The 23,506-nt window shown below is 36.2% G+C and overlaps 2 protein-coding genes across 5 annotated transcripts in view; one reads left to right on the forward strand and one right to left on the reverse strand.

Annotated features, from left to right (window-relative positions):
• The window catches only part of usp32 (ubiquitin specific peptidase 32), a 58,962-nt gene extending 41,910 nt beyond the window's left edge, over positions 1-17,052 (reverse strand). For all 3 annotated transcript variants that reach the window (XM_067365381.1, XM_067365382.1, XM_067365379.1), the window contains exons 1-2: positions 16,875-17,052; positions 5,856-5,983 (exon numbers count right to left, since the gene is read on the reverse strand). In XM_067365381.1, coding sequence (XP_067221482.1) covers positions 5,856-5,983; positions 16,875-16,932 — 186 coding nt within the window. In that variant the 5' untranslated portion in view covers positions 16,933-17,052. The remainder of the gene's footprint in view (positions 1-5,855; positions 5,984-16,874) is intronic.
• Positions 17,053-18,617: 1,565 nt separating this feature from the next.
• si:ch1073-145m9.1 (CDP-diacylglycerol--inositol 3-phosphatidyltransferase) lies at positions 18,618-23,479 on the forward strand. 2 transcript variants are annotated; one of them, XM_067365572.1, is made up of 6 exons: positions 18,618-18,848; positions 18,969-19,064; positions 20,616-20,728; positions 20,806-20,929; positions 21,007-21,179; positions 21,263-23,479. In XM_067365572.1, the coding sequence occupies exons 1-6, from the start codon at positions 18,809-18,811 to the stop codon at positions 21,326-21,328; spliced, it is 612 nt and encodes a 203-aa protein (XP_067221673.1). In that variant the 5' UTR covers positions 18,618-18,808; the 3' UTR covers positions 21,329-23,479. The 2 variants fall into 2 exon arrangements, with proteins under 2 accessions (XP_067221673.1, XP_067221674.1); XM_067365573.1 differs by having other exon boundaries at positions 21,040-21,179.
• The last annotated feature ends 27 nt before the right edge of the window (positions 23,480-23,506 follow it).

The raw sequence follows: 23,506 nt of genomic DNA on the forward strand, positions 1-23,506 counted from the left end.
AGAAGATCCCGACAAGGAGAAAGTGTGCCCGAACGACTTATTTCATTGGAGGTAACAAGATCTGCAAGAATACTTTTCTGTTTCTTATGGGTGTTTCAATAAACATCAAAGTTTGTCGTTTTGTGTTCATTCTAAGAACACGTACATGTTTTCTCATGTGTCTATTGTTATTAGCTAGCTCAGGACTGTCGTTTTAATTTAATTACTATAACGTGCTTTTAGATGGTAATGTTAGCATCTGCTATTAATTTGAATAACGCTTCAATTGCTTGAAGTGACTGGTGTGAATGACTTAGCCCACGTAAACCTGCCTGTTTGCATTCTTAGCATTCTTACCATTCAACCATGCAGCTTTACAGGGGGGAGCTTTACAGGGGGTATGGCTTATCTAAATGAGATGTAAATGAGCCCAATTGCCACTCCCAGCAGGTGAGAACAGGCGAGAACTGCACATGTTTTAGAGGCATTTTCTCTCTTTAGAGCTTTTTTGAGTGCCTACCTTCAAATGGCCACAACTTCTCCAAATATTATCAGGTTTTCCATGTGGAAAGCTTGGAGACTACACTTTCAGAATCTGTGAATAACTAAAAAATGCCCCAAAACTGACTTGTGTCCCTACTTTCCGTGATTGGTCACGTATGTGCAAACCCATTCATTCCTAAAGGGCTGTTTACACACAAGTCACTGCATCACTGTGACGACCCTGGAGTGGATTCTGCTCTGACAGCACATCATATTTACTGCATGAATTTGATATTTTGTGACAGAACTAGGGATGTGCAAGACTAGTTAGTAAATGATACAGCTGCTGCTAGTCAACATTGGAAATACTAGTATATATACTTTATATTTTTTATAAAGGCTACATTCAAATTACTGTCCTGTTTATATTAAAATTTAAAAATACATAATTTCGAGAAGTGTACACCTGGAGAAACTAAAAAATATAGTTGCCAGTACATGTCAAGTTTTAGTTGCACCACCTGTCATGTGTATAGATACTTTTCCATACACAAGAAGTGCGTTCAAACACAGACAAGCGCAGCCAGTATCTGTAGTAATGATCTACATTTTGACACTGCTGACATATGGTAACTAACCTTCTGAATTCTATTTATAACATTGAGTTTGTACTTACTGGTCCTGCAGTACCAATTGATTCAGCTGATTTGAATAAATATGTCTATATTTACAAACATTAATTAAGTGAATGCTTAAGTTTAATGTACAATGATCATAATGCATGTATGGGACCTATTCTTCAGCAGCGTTCGCCATGGGATTAGACTGTTTGATTCATAGATTAAGTAGGCTATTTCAAATGGATTGCTTATACATACTGTTGTTTGTTTTAGACTAGTCACTGGTTACAAAATTTCTGTTTAAACGTTACGGAAATTAGCTTTGGCACATAGATTGGTTTCTTTTTATTTCTACATTGTACAGATACATAATATACACAAACACAGAAGCCATTCTTACTGAAAGCAGCTTTCATAATGAATAATGTAGCACACTTCTGTAGCATGTAATCATTGCCCTTTGATGTAATACAAACACTGAGTGACTGAAGGTGGAGGTAATGATCAGCTAGAGCATTCCAGAAGCTGACACGTGCACAGACAGGAAGTTGGAGGAAAAGAGGGGGGGGAGTGTGCGATGCTGTGAGGGATTTAATGAGGCTGGGTGCTAAAGATCAACGTGAGGTGTTGGCTGGCTGGCTGCGAGCTGAGTTCAAGGGAACCAATCAACTTATCGCAGCGATGAAATGATCAGCTGGGAGCTCGGGGTTCCTCCCAACTGTGCCTCCTGATGATGGACGGAGCAAAAGATGTCACATGCAGATTAATCACCCATGGGACGCAGACACTGACTACCTGCCATCTATACACATATGTGGATGCATTTAGGTTAAGTGAATAATACATATCGATTTTGAAGCGTGGTTAGACAGAGTGGAGTACAGGTGAAAATGTGATCTCAACTTTAATCCAGCAAATGGTCTGTTAACCAGCAAAGAGTGCTAAGTGACATGTAAATGCGTAGTGTTGTCATGATACTGGAATTTCTAACCTCGATACGATACTAGGGGTGTGACGAGACAGGTAGTTCACAAGACGAGACTCGAGATTGAGTTCACGAGAATGAGACGATACAAGATTTTTTACACACTATTTTTAAGAAATCCTCAATGGTGAAATAAATGACTAGAAAAAAATATTCTGCAGGTGCATTTGAAATGTTTTAACTAATCATCTTGTAATGAATGTCATTTCAGTTCTACTTTCTGAGTATGAAACAGTAATAAAAAAATTACAAACAATAGCACAAATAAATACAATAGAATAAATATACACATGAATAAGACTGCTTTATTTTTTTTTTCAGGTAGGTCTAGCAGTAGTATTCAGGAAAGAAACTGAATAAAGAAATAAAGTAATCAAATTTAAAATAACATTGGATAATCTTCATTTAAAAAAATTAAATACAGATTAATCAATTAAAGTTACACATGTTAATCAGTCAAGAGCAGTGAGTGATTTTCTCTTTGACAAGTGTTGTTTGATTAACATTAACATAGCGAGTAAACGTTTATTAGGCTGCTGTCCCTTTAAAGGGACTTGAAAGTGGATCAGATCAAGCACCAAAACAAACTTGTAGCCAATCAGCAGTAAGGGGCATGACAACTCATTAGGGGGGGGATATGCCTGTGTTACATAGTGTGTTTGTGAATTGGGGCTAGAGCTGAACGATATTCTGTTTTAACATGGTCATCGCGATGTGCGCGTGAGCGATAGTCACATCGGCGGAACATGCGATGTGAAGGGTAGTAGCCCATGGTGTATTAAGAGAACGGTAGCACCAGGGTAGCACACAGTAAACACGAGTTTGTTGTATGGCTTGTTGCTGGGGTGACATGCACATTCCGCGTGCCTGCACAGTGATTGGTTCGCTGCTCACCACTCACAGCCAACATTCACTGCTAAAAATGCGCGACGAAGAGGATCCGCCGAAAAAAAAAAAAAAAAAAAAATCGTACCAAAAAGAAAAAGTCAAAATCATCTATTTGGGACTATTTCGGCTACAAAAAGGAGGATGTTGACCAAAAAGAGGTACTTTGCATGGAATGTCATAAAGTTGTGTCCACAAAACAAGGAAACACCACCAATTTGTCTTATCACTTAAAACGGCACCACAATGCTCTTTACGACGAATACAAAGTCATATCTGGATGTCAACCAAAACAAACAAATATTTGTGATGCCTTTGCCAGTGTGACACCTTACCAGAAAGGCTCTCAACGACAGAAAGAAATAACAAACGCAATAACGTTTCATATCGCTTAAGATATGTTGCCATAGTAGTGGCAACATCTTCACTTGCCAACGAACCTATCTCAAGCCTGCAAAGGTTGATAGACTTGTGTCTATCTAAAAACCTTGAGTAAGCAAAGCATACAGCATACATAAGCATGCATGATCATGCTAAAGAATACTCAGTTTAGAAGTTTTATTTCATTTTGTTTAGCCATGATTATGATGATGACTAACACTGTTTTACTTTGGCACTTTTGCTAAGAAAAGTTGACTTAAAAACAAAAGATTGTGAACCAAAATGTTTTTATAAAAAATATATTTATTTTAAGTTATGTTATGAACCAATCAGGGGGGTTGGTGTTGTAAAGCTGCTGTTTAAATGTGTTCGGCTTTTCTGTTTACAGGAATATGTTCTCTAATCTGTTTAGAAGATTTAATACAAAATATATTAAAGTTTTATTTCATTTTGTTTATTTCATATATTTAGCCATGATTATGATGACCAACACCAACACTGTTTTACTTTGGCACTTTGGCTAAGAAAAGTTGACTTAAAAGATTGTGAACCAAAATGCTTATAAGTTGTTTTATAAAAAATATATTTATTTTAAGTTATATTGTTGTAAACCAATCAGGGGGGTTGGTGTAAAGCTGCTGTTTTATTTAAAAATGTGTTCTGCTTTTGTGTTTACAGAAATGTTCTAATTTTGGATTAAAATTTTTGTCACTTGTAATGAAGCTTGCTTATTAGTGAAATTATTAATATCATGGAATGGTAATTATTGACTTTAGCCTGGATTGATGGCTCTCAATATCGCAATTTATATCGTTGGGAAAAAAAATAATCGCAATGTAATTTTTTTCCAATATCGTGCAGCCCTAATTGGGGCAGAGCTATCAAGTTAGGGGTGTGATCCTTTTAAGTTTTTTTGGTGAATTCAAATATCAACAGAGATTTTCAGAAATTGCTTACTGCACCTTTAATACCTGACACACACATGGATCCAAAATGCTGTTACTGTCACACAATCTTCCTGCTTGTAACTGTGTTTACGTTAATACTCACCAAGATGGGCACTGCAACCTTATTTTTGAGTGTATTTGTCCATTAATAAGCCACAAAAAAGGGCTCATTTTGGCACTATCATGTCAGAAGAGGCTTTATTATGTGTGCGCTTCGGATGTGAGAGCGAAATCTGAGGGAATGAATGAGTAGAATTATGTGCCACCTTGCACCGAAATTCAGACCCGGTCACACCAATGCTATTTAACTGGAGCGAATGAGACGAGGAGGCGGGTGCATGTCAACTCACTGTCGAAGAGGAGAGCAAGAAAGCGCAGCTGGTATCGGTGTATCGATACTGCAGAAAGGAGTATTGGAATTGTTTCAGATATTTCAGTATCGTTCGACACACATCAAAACATCGATATTTTTGACAACACTAGACTAGAGTGCTAGAAAGAATCACTTTAGTAAAAGAACACACACAAAATCATCAGTGTGCTTGGCAAAAATCTTGATCAGTCGCAATACAAGCTTGTGGGAAAAGAGCTAAAAATAAACATAACTATGCAATATCAGATGAGTGGCAGTTTTATTCAGCTGAAAGAATTTCATTGGATTGCAGCCAAGACTGAAAGTTCATAACAATACCTGACGAAAGATTCATGACTTTAGAGTCAAGTCCTGTTAAAGGCTTCCATCTGTTTTAAGGACTTCTTTTAATTGACGCTTTAAAGAGATGTGCGTCTTTCATAAAGCAATCTTAAAGTATTGATCTGATACATTACTCATAATAAAACTGGCTGAGAGCCACACGTAAACGAGCTGAAAATAACTAGCCAATCTGGCATGAAAATACTAGTTCCTATGACAACAAGTAGAAATATGGACCAGAAAGATTTCTGCTGAAATAGAGGGGGATCTCTGTATTATTCATCTCACAGAGATCAGACTGTAAAGATACAGGAGGCAAGTATAGGGCCACACAAACACATGGTTACAGCGGTCAGGTCATGGGGAAGTCTTTAAATGTCAGATTATGATGTGTGAGGTGTTTTACCATAAAGCCCCACCCTTTCAGTTAGTGCTTCTCTGGGTTACAATTGATAACCACATGACTGTGGGTATTTGGAGCATCAGCAAACCAAAACAGAACTACACAAGAACAGGGAAATAGCTTAGTCAAACAGCAGCAAAAAAGCACTCAATCAACAGTGGGGAACTGCATGCTGTAACCAATCTTATCTAAGCTTTTGTGACTATCGTGTATGTTTTTTTAGTATGTGAATACTAGAGGGTGTAGTAGTCTGTGTAAAACTATATAGAAAATATAATCTAAATTTATCCAAGGTACAGCAAATAGACTGTCAAACGAATATGTACTACTTTTAGCCTGCCATAAATAAACTAGGGGAAGAGATTAATCAAGCACAAAACTGTTAAAACACAAAGAGAAAGCACTGAAACAATCAGTGGGAGGTTGGAGAGATCATGATGCTGTGATTATGTTAATGTTGTATTAAAGCTTGACTCACCTCTGCAACTTTTGGTGGAACTCCATCGCCCAGTACTTCCCTGTAGAAGCATTGCTGGGTCATATAGACAGACAGGCCACTGGTCCTCTTGAAGGCATCTCGCAGACGTTTGAGCTCCACATCGGTAACTGTGAACACAGTAGAGAGCTGTCAAATAGCTGTAAGATATGAGGTGGTTATCAATAAAAATTGCTTCAAAAAGAGGTTCACTGTTTTATACTAAACAAGATATTGGAATGCATCTTTGCTAAATAAGTTAATTTCTTTAAAAAAATACAAACATTTTACTGAACCCAAACTTTTGAGAGGTAGTGTTATTATAATATTATTATAATTTAAAATTAAAACTGTTAAATATTTCAATTTAAAAACACAAAAACTTCGAACACTAGTATACTGTATTTCCAAACTGTCATCTAGCGGTCCATCGTTCCATTTACTTGTTATGCAGTTTTTTTTTTTAATGCAGAAAATTCACGTTTGGTGCGAACAGGGTCTTAGGCCTTAGAGAGGTAACTGTGACTGCTGAGCAAACTTCTAATAAGTCAAAGTCATTGCCATCTTTGCTCATTTCTCACCTCTAGCTCAGAGCATGTTGAGTTATGATGGCAGAGAGGGACTACAGCAAGTGCTTTCATCTCTATCTCACACGTACACACACTCATCCCTTTTAAAACATCACCGCCTCTGCAGCCTGTATTTAACCCAGACACTTACAGGAGGCCATTGCTGCTTCTATCTACTCACAGCCTTGTACTGCCTAGCACAATACATCACAGACATGCTCATAAACTACAGCACTGTTCTATCTGACCCATCCATAACAGGGTCAAGTCCAAGAGCAGAGGGCCAAGAAACAATGCTCTCTGCAAATGGGACATTATCAGAAATGCTTTTCTGAAAGAAATTAAGTGACATGTAGCCAAGTATGGTTTCCCATTCTCGAAATTTGTGCTCTGCATTTCACCCATCCAAGTGCGCACACACAGCAGTAAGTATTGAACACACACACACCATGAACACACACCTGGAGCAGTGGGCAGCCATTTTTGCTGCGGCACCCTGTGAGCGATTGGGGGTTAGGTGCCTTGTTCAGTTGTGGGTAATGAGAGTGGAACTGTTCAATTACTCCCACCACCTATATTTCCTGCCAATACTGAGACTCAAACCTGCGACATTCAGGTTACATCCTTCAGGTTCGAATTTCTAACTATTAGACCACAACTGAACAGAATGGACTTGTTTATGTTTTAGGTTTTCAGCATCAGACTTAAAGGGATAGTTGAAAAATGAAAAAAATGCAGTTAAAGGTGCCCTAGAATTAAAAATTGAATTTATCTTGGCAGTGTCAAATAACAAGAGTTCAGTACATGGAAATGACATACAGTGAGTCTCAAACTCCATTGTTTCCTCCTTCTTATATAAATCTCATTTGTTTAAAAGACCTCAGAAGAACAGGCGAATCTCAACATAACACAGACTGTTACGTAACAGTCGGGATCATTAATATGTACACTCCCAATATTTGCCTAAGCCAGCCCATGATCGAGGCATTACACAAGGGCAGGATGTCTGGATGTGCACAGCTGAATCAACAGACTAGGTAAGCAAGCAAGGAAAACAGCAAAAAATGGCAGATGGAGCAATAATAACTGGCATGATCCATGATAACATGATATTTTTAGTGATATTTGTAAACTGTCTTTCTAAATGTTTCGTTAGCATGTTGCTAATGTACTGTTAAATGTGGTTAAAGTTACCATCGTTTCTCACTGTATTCACGGAGACAAGAGCCGTCGCTATTTTCATTATTAAACACTTGCAGTCTGTATAATGCATAAACACAACTTCATTCTTTACAAATCTCTCCAACAGTGTAGCATTAGCCGTTAGCCACGGAGCACAGCCTCAAATTCATTCAGAATCAAATGTAAACATCCAAATAAATACAATACTCACATAATCCAAAGCATGCAGTATGCATGACGAACACTTTGTAAAGATCCATTTTGAGGGTAATATTAGTTGTGTAAAATATGTTTATGCACTGTTTAAGGCAAACGTGAGCTCCGGGGGCGGAGAGCGCGAGCATTTAAAGGGGCCGCAGCATGAATTGGCGCATTTCTAATTATGCCCCAAAATAGGCAGTTAAATAAATAAATAAAAAATCTAGGGGGTATTTTGAGCTGAAACTTCACAGACACATTCAGGGGACATCTTAGACTTATTACATCTTATAAAAAAACATTCGATGGCACCTTTAAATGTACTCACCCTCAGGCAATCCAAGATGTAGTTTTTTTCTTTAATAGAACAGTAAAGAAGATTTTAAGCAGAAACCGTGGTCCTCTGTGATTAATATAATGCAAGTCAATGGCTACCAACTCAAAGTAAAAACAATAACAAAATGAATACCTGTGGCCCCTGACGATACACTGAGGTCTTATTTAGCAAAATAAGCGAAGCCGCCAGCTCATGTGCGAGTCATAATGCGTCAGGAAGCTTGAGCTCCAGACTGCGGTGAACACGCTCAGGACCATTTTCAAAGTTGTGGATTACAGGTAATAATGTTGTAAATAATGTTCAGTTTTTTGCACAGACCGATCGTTTCACTTCATAAGAATGCATCAATGTATCGTCAGAAGCCACAGTCTTTTGTTTTGCCTGTATAGTTACAGTAAAAAGTTACAGTAGCCACTGACTTGCATTATATGAATCACCAAGGACCATGGTTTCAGCTAAAAATCTTTACTATTCTACTGAAGAAAGAAAAAAACCTACTAGGGCTGGAAGATTAATTGAAAAGTAATCAAAACCGAAATTCAGAACCTCTAACCAGCATAATTTTCTTTTAATCCCGATAATACTTTTCCCCTTAAAAACACTACCGCGTGTGTAGTCACATCACTCCGCCACGTCGTCAGTGGCATGGAAGCAACACGGAGGCAAACTCAATCACCGAATCAACACACGCAGACAGCGAGCGAGCGACGAGTCCCGAAGTGAGATCACTTTCACTTGCACCTTCACTAAACGTTGTCAGTTGTATGTGTTTTAAGGCCTGTCAGTTTGGACATTCAAGCGATTTTAGACCATCGGGTGTATATATATTGAGCTACCGCGCTGATGCACCACCTTTAATAGTCAAGCATATTTACAGTATTATAAGGGGGGAAAAAAAAGAAAGAAAGAAAAAAAATTCATTAATCGTAATCGAGGTAAAATGTTCAATTAATTGAGATTTTGATTTTAGGTCATATCGTCCAGCCAATCTTGGATTTCCAGAGGGCAAGTAAAAGTTCATTTTTGGGTGCACTATCCCTTTAAGAATGCTTGGAATTACGTGACAGAACATCTGCAATAAAAACACACGACAAATGCCACTCCAATGTAATAACAGTTGTTAGCATGTCATTGAAGGAGAGTAACTGGGGCTCTTATGGTGTTGGCACAATACGGCAGCTGATGTTTTCCTGCCCTTTTTGTCCTAAAGAAACACATAGTGTACCAAGGATCTGGATAGATGCATATGACAGCAAATTGCATTCATACAATGCTTGGTTTCTGTAAGGATGTTAAAAGCGCTTTCATCTATGGGATAGAACATTTGTCTACCTCAGGATGTTGAGGACACCTTTTTGCATAAAATCATTTATAACGAGGATACTAACAAATCACAGAAAGCTGCATCCGCCCCCCTGCAAAACACCAAAATTTAAACAGGTTCCTCTAATGAGTCAATGGAAAGAAATATTGTTTACATCCTACAAGTGTAGTTGACATACAATACTTTTGGAAAGTTGACATGTCATGCCATACACTGCAGGACCATTTACACTGAAGTGAAGGTTAAAAAAAAAAGGTGATTATAATTGTAAGAAGAAGAAGAAGAAAAGACACCCCTCCTAAAGACTGAGTTTTACAAAACTGTATGCTGATTTTTCCACATTTTCATAGACTATTAATGTTTTAGGCCTCAATATAACCAAATATTAGCCTTGCCAATATATCGCTCTATCACTAAGCACAGCACTTTTCCTCAATAGGCATGCCACAGTCTTTATAATACCAGGAAGAAATGGGTATATTGTGTTGTGAAGATACGACGACAGGAAACAGACTGTGGATATTCCTGGACTTGACACAGGGTGAACCATTGGGACTGCCTGAGAAAACAGTTTAGAGCTCTGAGGGTCATAAAAATTCCTCATGACTAAAGAAAGGTTGATTTTCTTACAAAAAGCAGGAGGAAACCTTTAAGTCCCAAATGACAATCCATTCTCCCAGGTCACAATCTAAATACACTCTGCTAGGGGAAAGGTGAGGTCGATCAGTGTGGTTTCTCTCTCTTCATGTGATACAGAATGCACAGACATGGCCGTGGAGTAGACCACTACATCTGAGGTGTTTCAAAGTCAACAGGTCAGCAGATTCGCTCTAATATATCTCTGCAGGCTCTCCACAGGCATTTTAATAGACCTGGAGGGAGCATAATTATTTTGTATAATGTTCTGTGGGAGGAAAGCATCGGATGAGGTGAACAACATCCCAAGATCATAAGCTCAATCAGGGCACCAGATGTTCCACTGAAAATACAATGACTTTGCTGAATGCTGGAGACATTTTCTGTGCATGTGCAGAAAGAACTCCAGACCAGTTTTCGAAGTCATTACAAGACAATTAAGCCGATTCTATTAAGCAATTCCCAAATTGCTCTCTCCAAAGGTGCCAAAGTAATATCTGCAAACCTAAAACCACAAGACAGTTTCCCAAGGGAGACTGAGTGATAGCACAACAGTGCAGCTATTAAAATATGCATGAAGGAGATGAAACATTGGAATCAGTTAACAAAAATGTCCAGAATAATTATTGTCATTTATTATAATATTATAATTTTATAACTAAAATTAAAAAATAAAATAAAATAAGTACAAATAGAAAACTGGAAAAGCATTAACTGCAGTAAAATTAGGTCACTCTGATAGACTAAAATACACTTTCCTACAAGGGCTAGTTAAAGATCTCCTTTTTATGAGCCACAGTAACCAAAGTAACCTATACTCTTATCTATACTGACTCTTATTCTCCAATAACACTGCCTATGCTTGCAGTCTACCAGAGTGCATTAGTGTTTTCTCCAAAAAAGAAAAATACACAAGCCTTTTCTAACAAGAAGGAACGCATTCAGACTCAGTGGTGTTCATGTTAAGGTGATGAAAAAGAAATGAGGAAATGCAAATATCGTCTTGCTCTGGGGAATTCAGTGACAGGTCTACTCTTTGAAATCCACAGCAACAGACTGCTAAAGCTTTCACAGCCTCTTTGATTTTCCCTTTCCTCGTCCAGTCAAAGCGCTTCCCCTCAGAGGAGAGACAGCTAGATCCATAAAGCTCTGAGTTACTGATGGAAGCCTGCAGGATACACTGTATCATACAGTAAAACTAATTTCAGTGCGCTACTACCTAGAAACATGACCTACTTTGAGTTCCCAGTTAGCTACTACAATGTAGGTCTGTAGGTGGTGGCAACCTTACATTCTAGGCTGAGGATTCCAAGGACAACCTGAGTGCAAATGAGATGCCTGACCCTTATAGGTAAGCAGCATAAATAAACATGAAATCCTGAAGACGAGACTTAATTATCTCAGATGGATTCGATGGCCTGGAATCTCAGAGGACCCTCTCTCAGTCAAGCTGATAGGGGAATGCCTGGGCTCCCTGTAGGGCTAGCAGTATTTTCAGTGGGCTACAGACAACAGGATTGGGACACTAGAAGCTCCTTTATAATACTGAACAGTACATTGAATGTTCGATCTTGGAGGAAAGCCATTGAAAACCTTGAGGATGAGCACTGGACTAAAACTTGCATACTATTGAAATTACTTACTACTTAAATGACATAAAAAACGTGAGTACACCTTTTCAAGAATGACACAGTAGGAGTATTAATAAATGAAGACAACAGGCCTTCTTCTGTTTCAGAAGAACATAACACATTTTTGAACATAAGTCATTTTTTATTAAATTGGAAGAATGATGCGTTATAGTCTTGGAAGCAACAGCCTGAATGGTTGAAAAATAAGCAAATCAGATGCTGCACTATCATCATTTTCCTGGAAAGGTGTTCATGAATTTACAGCTGTAAAATTTCCAGTTGGAAAATACAAAAATTAAATGTTTTTTTAAGACAATTTTTAATTAAAAATATTTCTTTCTTTCTAGGGACGGGTCATAATGTTTCTAATTGTCCTATATACAGTACTGTGCAAAAGTCTTAGTCCGCCAGCTTTGTTGTTTTATAAATGTTTTAATGATTATCCATATTTATTTTTCTGTCTCTTTATTAAGATCCAAACAAAAAATACAAGAAAAATGCAATGGCCTCTTTAAGCAAAAATCAGTATTCAGTGTGACCTCCTGGACTTCTTCCAGTTTCTCATAGCAGAATCTCTGAGAAACTTTATCAGATTTTAAAAGTTTTCTTGGCTTTCCAGTCTTTTTCCATTCCATTTAGTTTTAAGAGAACCAGGTTCCTGTTATTGCTCAGGGGGTGGTCATGAAATACTTGCCACTTTAGCCTTTAGAAGCCTTTTTTTCTGTTTTTTAATACTCTATACAAATTTCCAGCATTTTCTGGTTATATTCTAATAAAGAGACTGAGAAATAGTTATATATGGTCATTATACCATTGCTAAAACAACATCTAATGGTGGCCTAAGACTTTTGCAAGTACTGTATATTGTAGTTGATCCATACGAACCAGGCACCTCGGTTCGAAATGGATGTGATTCTCGGATTAATTGCAAACTTTAACCATCAGAGGGAAATGTTATCATTTGCATGCATTTTAGGTCCTGTCAGTTTAAACATTCAAGTGATTTTAAACTATTCTAATGCAAGAAGATGCGACACCTAACGCGCCGTTTTCTGTGGGCGCACACGTGCAGCACAGACAGCACTTCCATTCGGTTTCTCGTCTATTGGTGCTTAAACAGAAAAATACACGTAAAATTGGCTTATGGCTTATGTGAACAAACAATTGAGAAAATCACTTTTGTACCTTTAACAAAGATTAATAATAAAAAGATTAATAATATTTAATTTATACAGTGAAAACTATGCGGCGTTATTTTACATTTGATTATTCAAGTTCTGTACCTGTATACTGTTAGATTTACCTAAAAAAACAAAGCACTTTTATTTAATTTGTATCTTTATTCTATTGTATTTACATATGATTATAACTTGTTTATTATTTTCTATGCAGATTGACTCCTCTACAAAATCACCTCAAGAATGATTCACTCTTTCCAAATAGAGCTATTCAAGTCATCTGGTGAAATTGTTTGTTTTCATATCGCAATATACAGTCCAACCAAAATTTATTCAGACACCTTCAACATTTCACACATTATCACAGTTTATTCACTCTAGTTTAGGTCAACCAATTACCAAGCAATGCTTGGTAATTTTGTTCAGTCTGTGGTGTAAAAAGGTCACATTAGCAATTAAAGAAAAACACATGACAGCACACAAGCAAAACATGGTCAGGTCAAAGTGTCTGAATAATTTTTGGTCCCTAATTTTTATCAATTTTAATGGTAGTCCACTGTATAAAGAATTTTTGGTTACATGTCTCAGTTTATTTTGCTATCTTCACTTACATAAATCAACTATAGTGTCCTGCACCCACTAGTAAAAAAATATCAAAAATGATATCTGGTGTCTGAATAATTTTTGGTTTGACTGTATAACGCAGAAAAATTAAATATGTCAATTTTTCCCAATATCACGCAGCCCTAACTAATGGAGCCTGGATGTTATTTCAATATAATCTATAATACACAATGGATTTAAGAAAAACTATTAGACGATCGAGAACAAGCCATTAATAAAACAAACAATAAAATGCTGACGTGAATGCCATTCCCCTTTAACACAATGTTATTGTGATGAAGTGATGTCAGCAACATTGGCTATTGGGCAGCATGGCACAAAAAGCTGCAATAAAAGTGCCACCACAGTGTGGGTGCAGCTGGAACAATTAGGGTAATTCTACCTCTACTAACGGGCTCAGGGCCAGCTAACACCCTCTCCCCACCAACACACATACACACGTGCACACACGTCAAGACACACAACTGTAGGATAAAATTACACAATCTTTTAACCCTTCAACACTCTCAGGTGACTCACAAGAGACCCTATTTAGCTTGGGAAACATTATGTCAGCAATTATGTCAACAAGATGAAGAGACAAAAAAAACAGCTGTTACAGATTTGGCCAGAATCTATCCTGGCTTGTAGTTTCCTGGTAAGAGAAATAAAGATGCAAATAATGCCTATGCAAAGCAACGGCTAAATTCTGCTTATTCATCAAGGTGTGGAAAGATAAGCAGTGCTGACGCACTTGATCTCAGGTGCCAGTATCTGTTCTCAACACCCTGATCATTAGACACATAAACACACCAGCATCAAGGCCTGTCAGTCTGATTGCCAGCTTTAGACTACACTGCCACAGTGCAACCCAGTTTTTAGATTCAGAAATTTGACATCATATACGGACAGAAAACTGAAACCAAACTTGCGGTCAGGTCACTGGAACAGTTAGGTGATTATGACTGCCATAAAAAATTCAAGAGTATACTGACATAAACATTACATATCCAATCCAATCCAACCCCCTTGGTATTGGGAAAGCAAACCCAACGTAATGTTGTTGGGTTTGCTTTCCCAAACCCAACATTTGGGAAAGCATGTCAGTGATGAATTTACAGATCATTGTGCAGTCTAAAGAAGCGTCACATTAGTAAAATTTCTGTTAATTTTTGTGGGAAAAAAAAATAACAACTGTTTATTGTTAGTAGTGTAGCGATGTATGATGAACAGTTCAAACAGAAGTCACTTCAAACCAAGCTTTCAGCTTTCTGTTGGTAAACGCGAAAATCTTTTCACAAATTTTTCACTCTTACGCAGTATTCCCTATCTCGTGGATTCCTATTGAAATGACAGGATTTTGTCAGTGAAAAATTGCCGATCAATGGTAAATGTGACTGTGCATGTGAATGTGCAAGGGAAAAATTAAAAAAATTATCCCATGATTTACTCATCCTCAAGCCATCCTAGGCATATATGACTATCTTCTTTCAGACGAACACAATCGGAGATATATTTAAAAATATCCTGGCTCTGGTTTTTTGAAGCCCAAAATAAATGAATCCTTCCATCATAAAAAATAATCCATATGGCTCCAGGAGGTTAATAAAGGCCTTCTGAAATTAAGTGATGGGTTTTTGAAAGAAAAATATCCATATTTAAAACTAGCTTCCGACAGACAGCCATACGCATCAATTTGCAGCGAAAGAGTGAACTCTGACCTGACGCATACGCAATGACGAACACGGACAAGCAGAGGATAGAGCAAAAAACAAACAAACAAACAAAATCACTGGTCACGAATTAGAAGTCTAAAACGAGAAACTTTAAACAGAAATGTCAGAGGATTTCTTCAGTTTGTTGCACAGTGCTATTTGTTTAAACCGTGAGAGGCATTTAGAGCTTTACATAGGAAAACAAGGAAATAGCTGAAAAAAAATCAATAATACTGGCATTTGTGAACTGCACAACATACCAACGTAACCAAGAAATAACCAATGTCATCACGTATCATTTATGGAAAGATATGGGGCCCGCAAATATAGTCAAAGTCGGCTTCCAAAAAAATGATACAGACGAGTATGTAAGGAAATATTGTTTCAAAATCGTTATTAAAACCGAAATCACAATATTGATCAAAAAATTATGATAGTATTTTATGATTGTGTGTCCATATCGCACATCCCTAGATGTAACTAACCACCATAGACAGTTAAGGGTCCTCTTCAATATTCAGATTCAGGGTTTATTGATAACCAATTCTCAAAATTTATCCTTGGTTCCAACCAGTATTAAATGGATAATTTCACCCCAAATTAAATTAATCATTTACTCCCTTTCAAGTCATTCCAAACCTTTTTGACTTTCTTTTGCAGAACACAAAAAGATATTTTGTGGAATGTGCCCATTGAGTTCCACGGTATAGACAAAAAAATATATAAATGAAAAAGTATTTTAAAAATTAGACATTTTTCAAAACATCTTCTTTTATGTTTCACAGAAGAAAGGAAAGTCATACAGGTTTGGAACAAAAGAGCGAGTAAATGATTACAGATTTTTATTTCTGGGTGAACTATCCCTTTAAATATTTGTTTACATCCTTGGTAAGAACACACTTTACAGCTGATAGGAGCTGTCATTAACTTGTCAACACTTATCTCAAGGCTTAAATAATTTTTCAATTACTTTATAATTCTTGAAGAACATTCACTTCCCAAAAAAACACCCTTAAGTAACAACAAATATCCTAATAATAGCTGAGGGTAAAGAGGCGAAAAATAGACTGGTTAGAAGAAAGAGCGAAAGAAAAAAAAAATCAGGTGTCAGGAAAAGCACTTCCACTGTCTGCTTAGGAAGAGGGAGCTGATAAAGTGCGATGGGGTACATGATAAATACCACGGGGGTGTTGAGAAATGTTGACAGATTAGTGAAATCTGTTTGTCAGTGTGGACGCTCCTGCACCACCCAGATTAGTTACACGTCCAGTCGGCTGCTAGTTAGAAATTGGCTGCGTGTCAAAACCTAGAGAGATGTCCACTCTCAGACGATTGATTGCTTGGGAATGCGAATATGAATGCAGAAAAATCTAAGCAGACAGCTCACTGTTTTTTGTGTGACACAGCCACTGACAACAACATTACACCAGTAACACAAAGACAAGTACAAACAGCCCCACCTTCGTCCCCTAAGCCTTAACAAAATCTACATCACATAACAGCTCCGTGAAATGACAGGTTGAGGCTTGTTAGCTCGCAGAAAGAGTTAATATGTGGGCTTAACTAGCTGGCTAACGCTGCTAACGCTAGCTTAGCTCTGCCGCGTAACTGTCTGACCGCCGTTAATCGCTGAAGCTCAAACCTCTTACCTCTTTTAACGGCCTCGTCATACGAAAGGAAGCCTATCCGTGACTCTTTGGCGCCCATGGTGCCCTCATTTCATGGCAATGGCATAAATGTGCAGCGTGTGACCGGTGCCTGTTGCCTTGTTTTCCGTTGTTTTGTTTTTTCTCTCGGTATGGTGTTCCTATCAAGTCAAGCGGTAGAGTTTTGCGTTATCAACGAGTGACGCGTCTAGGCGACGACGCCTCCATGCTTGTTCACGTGACTTTCCTCCAATCAGAACGCAGGGGGCGTATGAGCGTCAGTTTCGCGCAAGAAACGCAGCGCTGACGCATAGAAACCTTTGCTGCTGCTGGCTGTCTGGTCGTCGAGTTTATTATCCGTGGGGTTGATATTAGTTATATCGCGGTTGTGAGGAGCCAGTTTAACCAATTTGCACCGTGTTGCATCAGGGCAATAACACCATTTTCTTTACTTTGTCAGGATATTGTGTATATAATATGGCAATAAAATAGTAATAATGAAAGGATGACTTGATAAACCAATAAATAGCTTTTTCTCTGGTGGTCAGTTTAATATTTTTGTGCACTGTGTGGATTTTTTTGCTCTGGAGAGCCCTCAGCTATTTTTATTCATTTTTATCAATCACCAAAACTGATTCAAATGTGTTATTGGTTTGTTTTAAAACATGTTGAGTCATATGAATCATTTTTATGCTTAAAAATTGCTTAAAGGGTTAGTTCACCCAAAAATTGAAAATAATGTAATTTATTACTCATCCTTATGTCGTTCCACACCCGTAAAACCTTCGTTCATCTTCGGAACACAAATTAAGATATTTTTGATGAAATCCGATGGCTCAGTGGGACCTCTATAGACAGCAATGACATTTCCTTTCACAAGATCCATAAAGGTACTAAAAACATATTTAAATCAGTTAATGTGAGTTCGGTGGTTCTATTTTAATATTATAAAGCGACGAGAATACTTTTTGTGCGCCAAAAAGCAAAACAAAATAACGACTTTTCAACAATATCTTGTGATGGCCAATTTCAAAACGCTGCTTCGGAGAGATATGAATCGAATCAGCGGTTCGGAACGCCAAAGTTATGTGATTTCGGCAGTTTAGCCGTTTGATAGGAGATCTGAATCACTGATTCGATTCGTAAAGCTCCGAAGCAGTGTTATGAAATCCGCCATAACGAGAGATTTTTGAAAAGTCGTTTTTGCCGCACAAAAAATATTTTAAGGTAGAACCACTGTACTCACATGAACTGTTTTAAATATGTTTTTAGTTCCTTTATGGATCTTGAGATTGACAATGGCATTGCTGTCAATGGAGGCCACACTGAGCCATTCAATTTCATCAAAAACATCTTAATTTGTGTTCCGAAGATGAACGAAGGTCTTGCGGGTGTGGAACGACATGAGGGTGAGTAATAAATTACATTATTTTCATTTTTAGGTGAACTAACCCTTTAAATAAATGTGTTACCTAGATGCACCATTGTTTTTATTCTAGTAAAACGTTTTGACTCTTATTTTTAAGAACTGTATAATCTACACAAAGTCAGATCTAACAAGTAATTATGCAAATCAGTGCACATAAACATTAATCTGATTTAAGCCTCACCGATTAAAACCATAGAGATTAAAACGAGCTTCCAGACGCTTATCTTTTAGCGCCCTCTATGGCATTTCATGTGTTGCACCTTGCAACACGAATGACGCTTGTAAAGCTTGTCATAAGCCGGAAGAGACATAAATGTCACACATGGAGGGAAGGTGGACTGTTTTGGTTTGTCATAAATGTTTATGATCATAATGACATTTTGATTAGGTCATATTCAAGTAGTTTACAATTTACCATAAGGTGTGCTGCGAATACGAAGTCATGTAAATAAGAAACGAGTTATTTTCGACACAGAAAACGGTAGCAGCAGAGAGGTCCACTTGTGATATGGGATTTCATGTCTTTCTGTATGTGCCTAATGTAATTGGTGAGTAATCATTACGTGACATTTATTGCAGCAGCAGAATTCATTTTACAGAATAAAAACTACAATTATGACACATTTACTTATTATTTGTGATGCAAGCTGTTTCTTTTTATTTTATAGGTTATATCCGGATTCTTCTTGTTCTCATTTCTTGGATTCTGTATAATTACCCGGAGAATTTTCTACCCTTGTATGTGTTATCAATTATATTGGATGGTAGGTATTTTTATTACATCTAGGGAAATTATAAATACATGCACTCTTAAAAATAAATGTTCATTATTGGCATCTGTGGTTTCATGAAGAACCTTAAACATCCATGGAATCTTTCCACTGCATAGAATGTTAGTAAAAATGCCTCTCAAAATAGTTATACAAAACTAAAATAAAATAAATTTTAAAATAAAAATAAAATAAATATAATAAAAATTATATATATATATATATATATATATATATATATATATATATATATATATATATATTTGGTCAATGACGTGACGGGTCATTTTTTTGTCCAAAGGCCTTAGTAATAATAAAAAACAAAGATATGACATCCAAAGCATACAAGGTAGTACAACTAGATCTCTTTTATTGAATCTAAAAGGTTTTAATTATATTTTGCTACATATAAAGGTATTTTAAAGATTTTGAAGTTTCAGAAGGTCATTCAGTTTAACCAAAGGCCAATACTGCCATTTAATTTGTGATTAAAATATCTAAAAATGTAATAAATGTATATATTTTTTATTCTGGCATGATTTTATAACATCATATATCAACATAGTGCAAAATGGTATTAAAAGTATGCGTAGAAGTCATTGCTTTGTTATGAGAAAAAATGTCCAGAAAAATTAATTTCATCGATGTCATTTGGAGTAACCAATATAAAGGAACCATTTTGGATCAAGTCATTTGGTCAGTATCATGTGACAGGATGTGACATCATTCAGACACCTGCAAAAGACCACATGGTCCTGAAGCAAAGTAACTAACTCTCTCTTAACTATTTGAAAAATTCATGTTTTCACTTGCTCTTACGCATGTCCCAGGTCATTCGGCACAACCGCTATAAAACCTGAAAAAAGTTGTAATATTTTAAAAACTTGTGCTAAATATAAAATGTTTGATTGTCCTTTTGCTAGCTAGCTAGATATCAGCCTGTTAGCATTGTTTGAAAATATCATCATTCGGTATAACCTAAGTGTCATTTGGTAAAACCGAAATTTTGGTTTAACCGAATGACTTTTTTGGTGACAAATTTTGTCCATCTTGTAAAAAATGATAAAAGCAGTGTCAATCAATTATAAAAATCACATAATCTCATTGTTAACGCTTATTAAAACCATTATGTTTATCTTAATAACCTCCATTATGTTTTTTTTATTCTTTTAAAAACCTTATTCGTCAATGACCCAATTATTATATTATCTTTTAGTTTGTTTATATATTCTTTTATGCATTTTATATTCTTTTAGTTGTATTTTTATATCCTTTAAGTTCTATGCTACATAACTAAAGCTTTACTTCCTTATTTTACATATTGTTACTTATTATTTACATCATTTATTCTGCTGAAATATATACAGTACATGCAACATGTAACATGCATCATCCAGGAACCTCTCATGCCCTACTGAGCTCTCAGTTTGACAAGCGTCACTGCAGGGTAAAACCTTGGCAAACAAAACTTCAATTATTGATTTAAGTATATTTAACAAATGTTAGTATTTACATTATTGATTTAGTATTTTATCTTTGTGCCAGGGGTGGATGGCTGGGCGGCACGTCGGCTGCAGCAGACTTCCAGGTTTGGTGCATGGCTGGATGTAGTCATTGACAATGTAGGACGTGGCATGCTCTGGAACATGCTTTATGATGTAAGTTCAGTCAGCACTTGTTTGTCCTGAAAATATTTGTATTCAAATTTTTCACTTTATACTTTGTGCTTTTGAAGTGGGGCTGGCTGGTGTCTTCAGTAGAGTGGTGTGTATTTGTGTGCAACCACAATGCCAGAGGTGCCCAGTGGAAGAACACTTTTATAGAGAGCCCAGTGTGGGTGCAGGCAGTGATGGCAAAAGGTATGACAAGTTCTTTTTTCTTTTCAAACATTAAGATTTTTGAAAGCACAGAATGAATAGTGTTAATCTTCATGCAGGCTTCAAGACTCCTTTGGGCATTCTGACAATAGCAGGTCTCCATGTTTTGCCCGTGTGGCTGTATGGCTACCAGCATGAGGTGCTGTCTCTGGCTTTCGATGCCCCAAACTGGCTACAGATTCTGGGGATTCTGGTGCTGGCAGCAGGACGCTTGCTGGGCTTTGCAGTTGAGGTAAGGAGCATGTTTAACCAGCATTATCATAAATTATGGCAGCAATATTAATGTTTTTACTGTCATCATGTCTCATTTTGCAGACGTGGTGCATCGTAAGCCATCTGAAATTCCTATCGTTGGATGAAGAGGAAGAAAAGGAGAACTAGGGATCTCTAAATTATTCTTTAGGACGTTGTAAGGGTTTCAGATTGAATTCCTGTTCTAATGAGCACGTGAAGAAACAAGTTGAAGGTTACAAAGGGAAAATATAAATCAGTTTACCAGGGAGTAATGTTGCAGGTATATATTTATATTCCCTAGAAAACCTTATAAAGTGATGCATATTTATGCCAGAGCCTTAAAACGCACAAGTGTTTAGGAAAGGAAGCTCTTTGCACTACAATAGTTACATTGTTTCTGATATAAGAATTGCACGTAATGTATTTATTTTGAATTTATTGTTTGGGACAGTGAATATAGCAGTAAAGCATGCTGCTAGCAAGGGCAAGGTCATGGGTTCACTTCTCAAGAAATGCCTGAGCTGATAAAATGTACACCTTGAACGCAGTGAAAGTTGGTTTGGAAAAAAACATCTGGCAAATGCATAAATGTAATATTTAATATTTAATGTAAACTCTTAAATTTAAAATTATATATATATATGCAGTCAAACTAAAAATTATTCAGACATTTTTTATATATTTTTCCTAGTTCACTATACCACTATAGTTCATTTATGTAAGTGAGGATAGCAAAATAAAGTAAACTGTGACATATTATACCCAAAAATTCTTCATACTGTGGACTACCAGTAAAATTTATAAAAATTTGGAACCAAAGATTATGGAGACACTTTGACCATCTGACCATGTTTTGCTTAAGTGTTTTCTGACATAATTAAAAATTATTTTTTTCTGACAGTTTAACTCTGAGATCTTGTCATATTTTATTACCATTTTTTTTTTTTTAAAAAACTATAAACTGTATACAGGGTGTCTAAATAAATTTTGGTTTGACTGTATATATATCTATAGTACAGTCCAAAAGTTTGGAACCACTAAGATTTTTAATGTTTTTAAAAGAAGTTTCATCTGCTCACCAAGGCTACATTTATTTAATTACAAATACAGTAAAAAACAGTAATATTGTGAAATATTATTACAATTTAAAATAACTGTTTTCTATTTGAATATATTTCACAAAGTAATTTATTCCTGTGATGCAAAGCTGAATTTACAGCATCATTACTCCAGTCTTCAGGTCACATGATCCTTCAGAAATCATTCTAATATGCTGATCTGCTGCTCAAGAAACATTTAATGTGTACAATTGTACAAAATATTTGTGTACAATATCTTTTTTCAGGATTATTTGATGAATAGAAAGTTCAAAAGAACAGTGTTTATCTGAAATCTAATCTTTTGTAACATTATAAATGTCTTTACTGCCACTTTTGATTGATTTAATGCATCCTTACTGAATAAAAGTATTCATTTCTTTCATTTCTTTTCAAAAAAATAAAAATAAAAATTCTTACTGACCCCAAACTTTTGAACGGTAGTGTATAATGCTACAGAAACTTTGTATTTCACATAAATGCTGTTCTTTTGAACTTTCCATTCATCAAGGAATCCTGAAAAAAAAGTACACAACTGTTTTCAACATTGAAAATTATCATAAATGTTTATTGAGCAGCAAATCAGCATATTAGAATGATTTCTGAAGGATCATGTGACACTGAAGACTGGAGTAACATGTATAGATGTGTGTGTGTGTGTGTGTATATGTATGTATGTGTATATATATATATATATATATGTATATATATATATGTGTGTGTGTGTATTCACCAATGCAATTTGATTAAAAAAAACAGTAAAACAAATTAAAATAACTGTTTTCTGTTTTAATATTTTTTTTTAAATGTAATTTATTCCTGTGAGGGCAAAGCTGAATTTCCATTACTGTCACATGATCCTTCAGAATCATTCTAACATGAGTTGCTGCTCAAGAATAATTTCTTCTTATTAATATTTTTGGGAATTGTGATTCTTTGATGAATGGAAAGTTCAAAAGAACAGCATTTATTTGAAATAGAAATATTTTCTAACACCATAAAAGTCTTTACTGTCACCTTTGATCAATTTAATGTATCTTTGTTGAATACAAGTATTAATTACTTGAAAAAATCATTTTTTTACCTTCTCCCCTTTGTAAATTATGAACACTGTATCTTATTTGTTTTAAGCTTGCCTGGGCTACTTTTGCTATATGTTCTGTTGTAACTGTTTTGTTGAAATTTTAAATAAAAATGTAAAAATCACCTTTAACTTTAACATAAAACT

Source organism: Chanodichthys erythropterus, chromosome 17, assembly GCF_024489055.1.
Source record: "Chanodichthys erythropterus isolate Z2021 chromosome 17, ASM2448905v1, whole genome shotgun sequence".
NCBI classification, from domain to species: Eukaryota; Metazoa; Chordata; class Actinopteri; order Cypriniformes; family Xenocyprididae; genus Chanodichthys; species Chanodichthys erythropterus.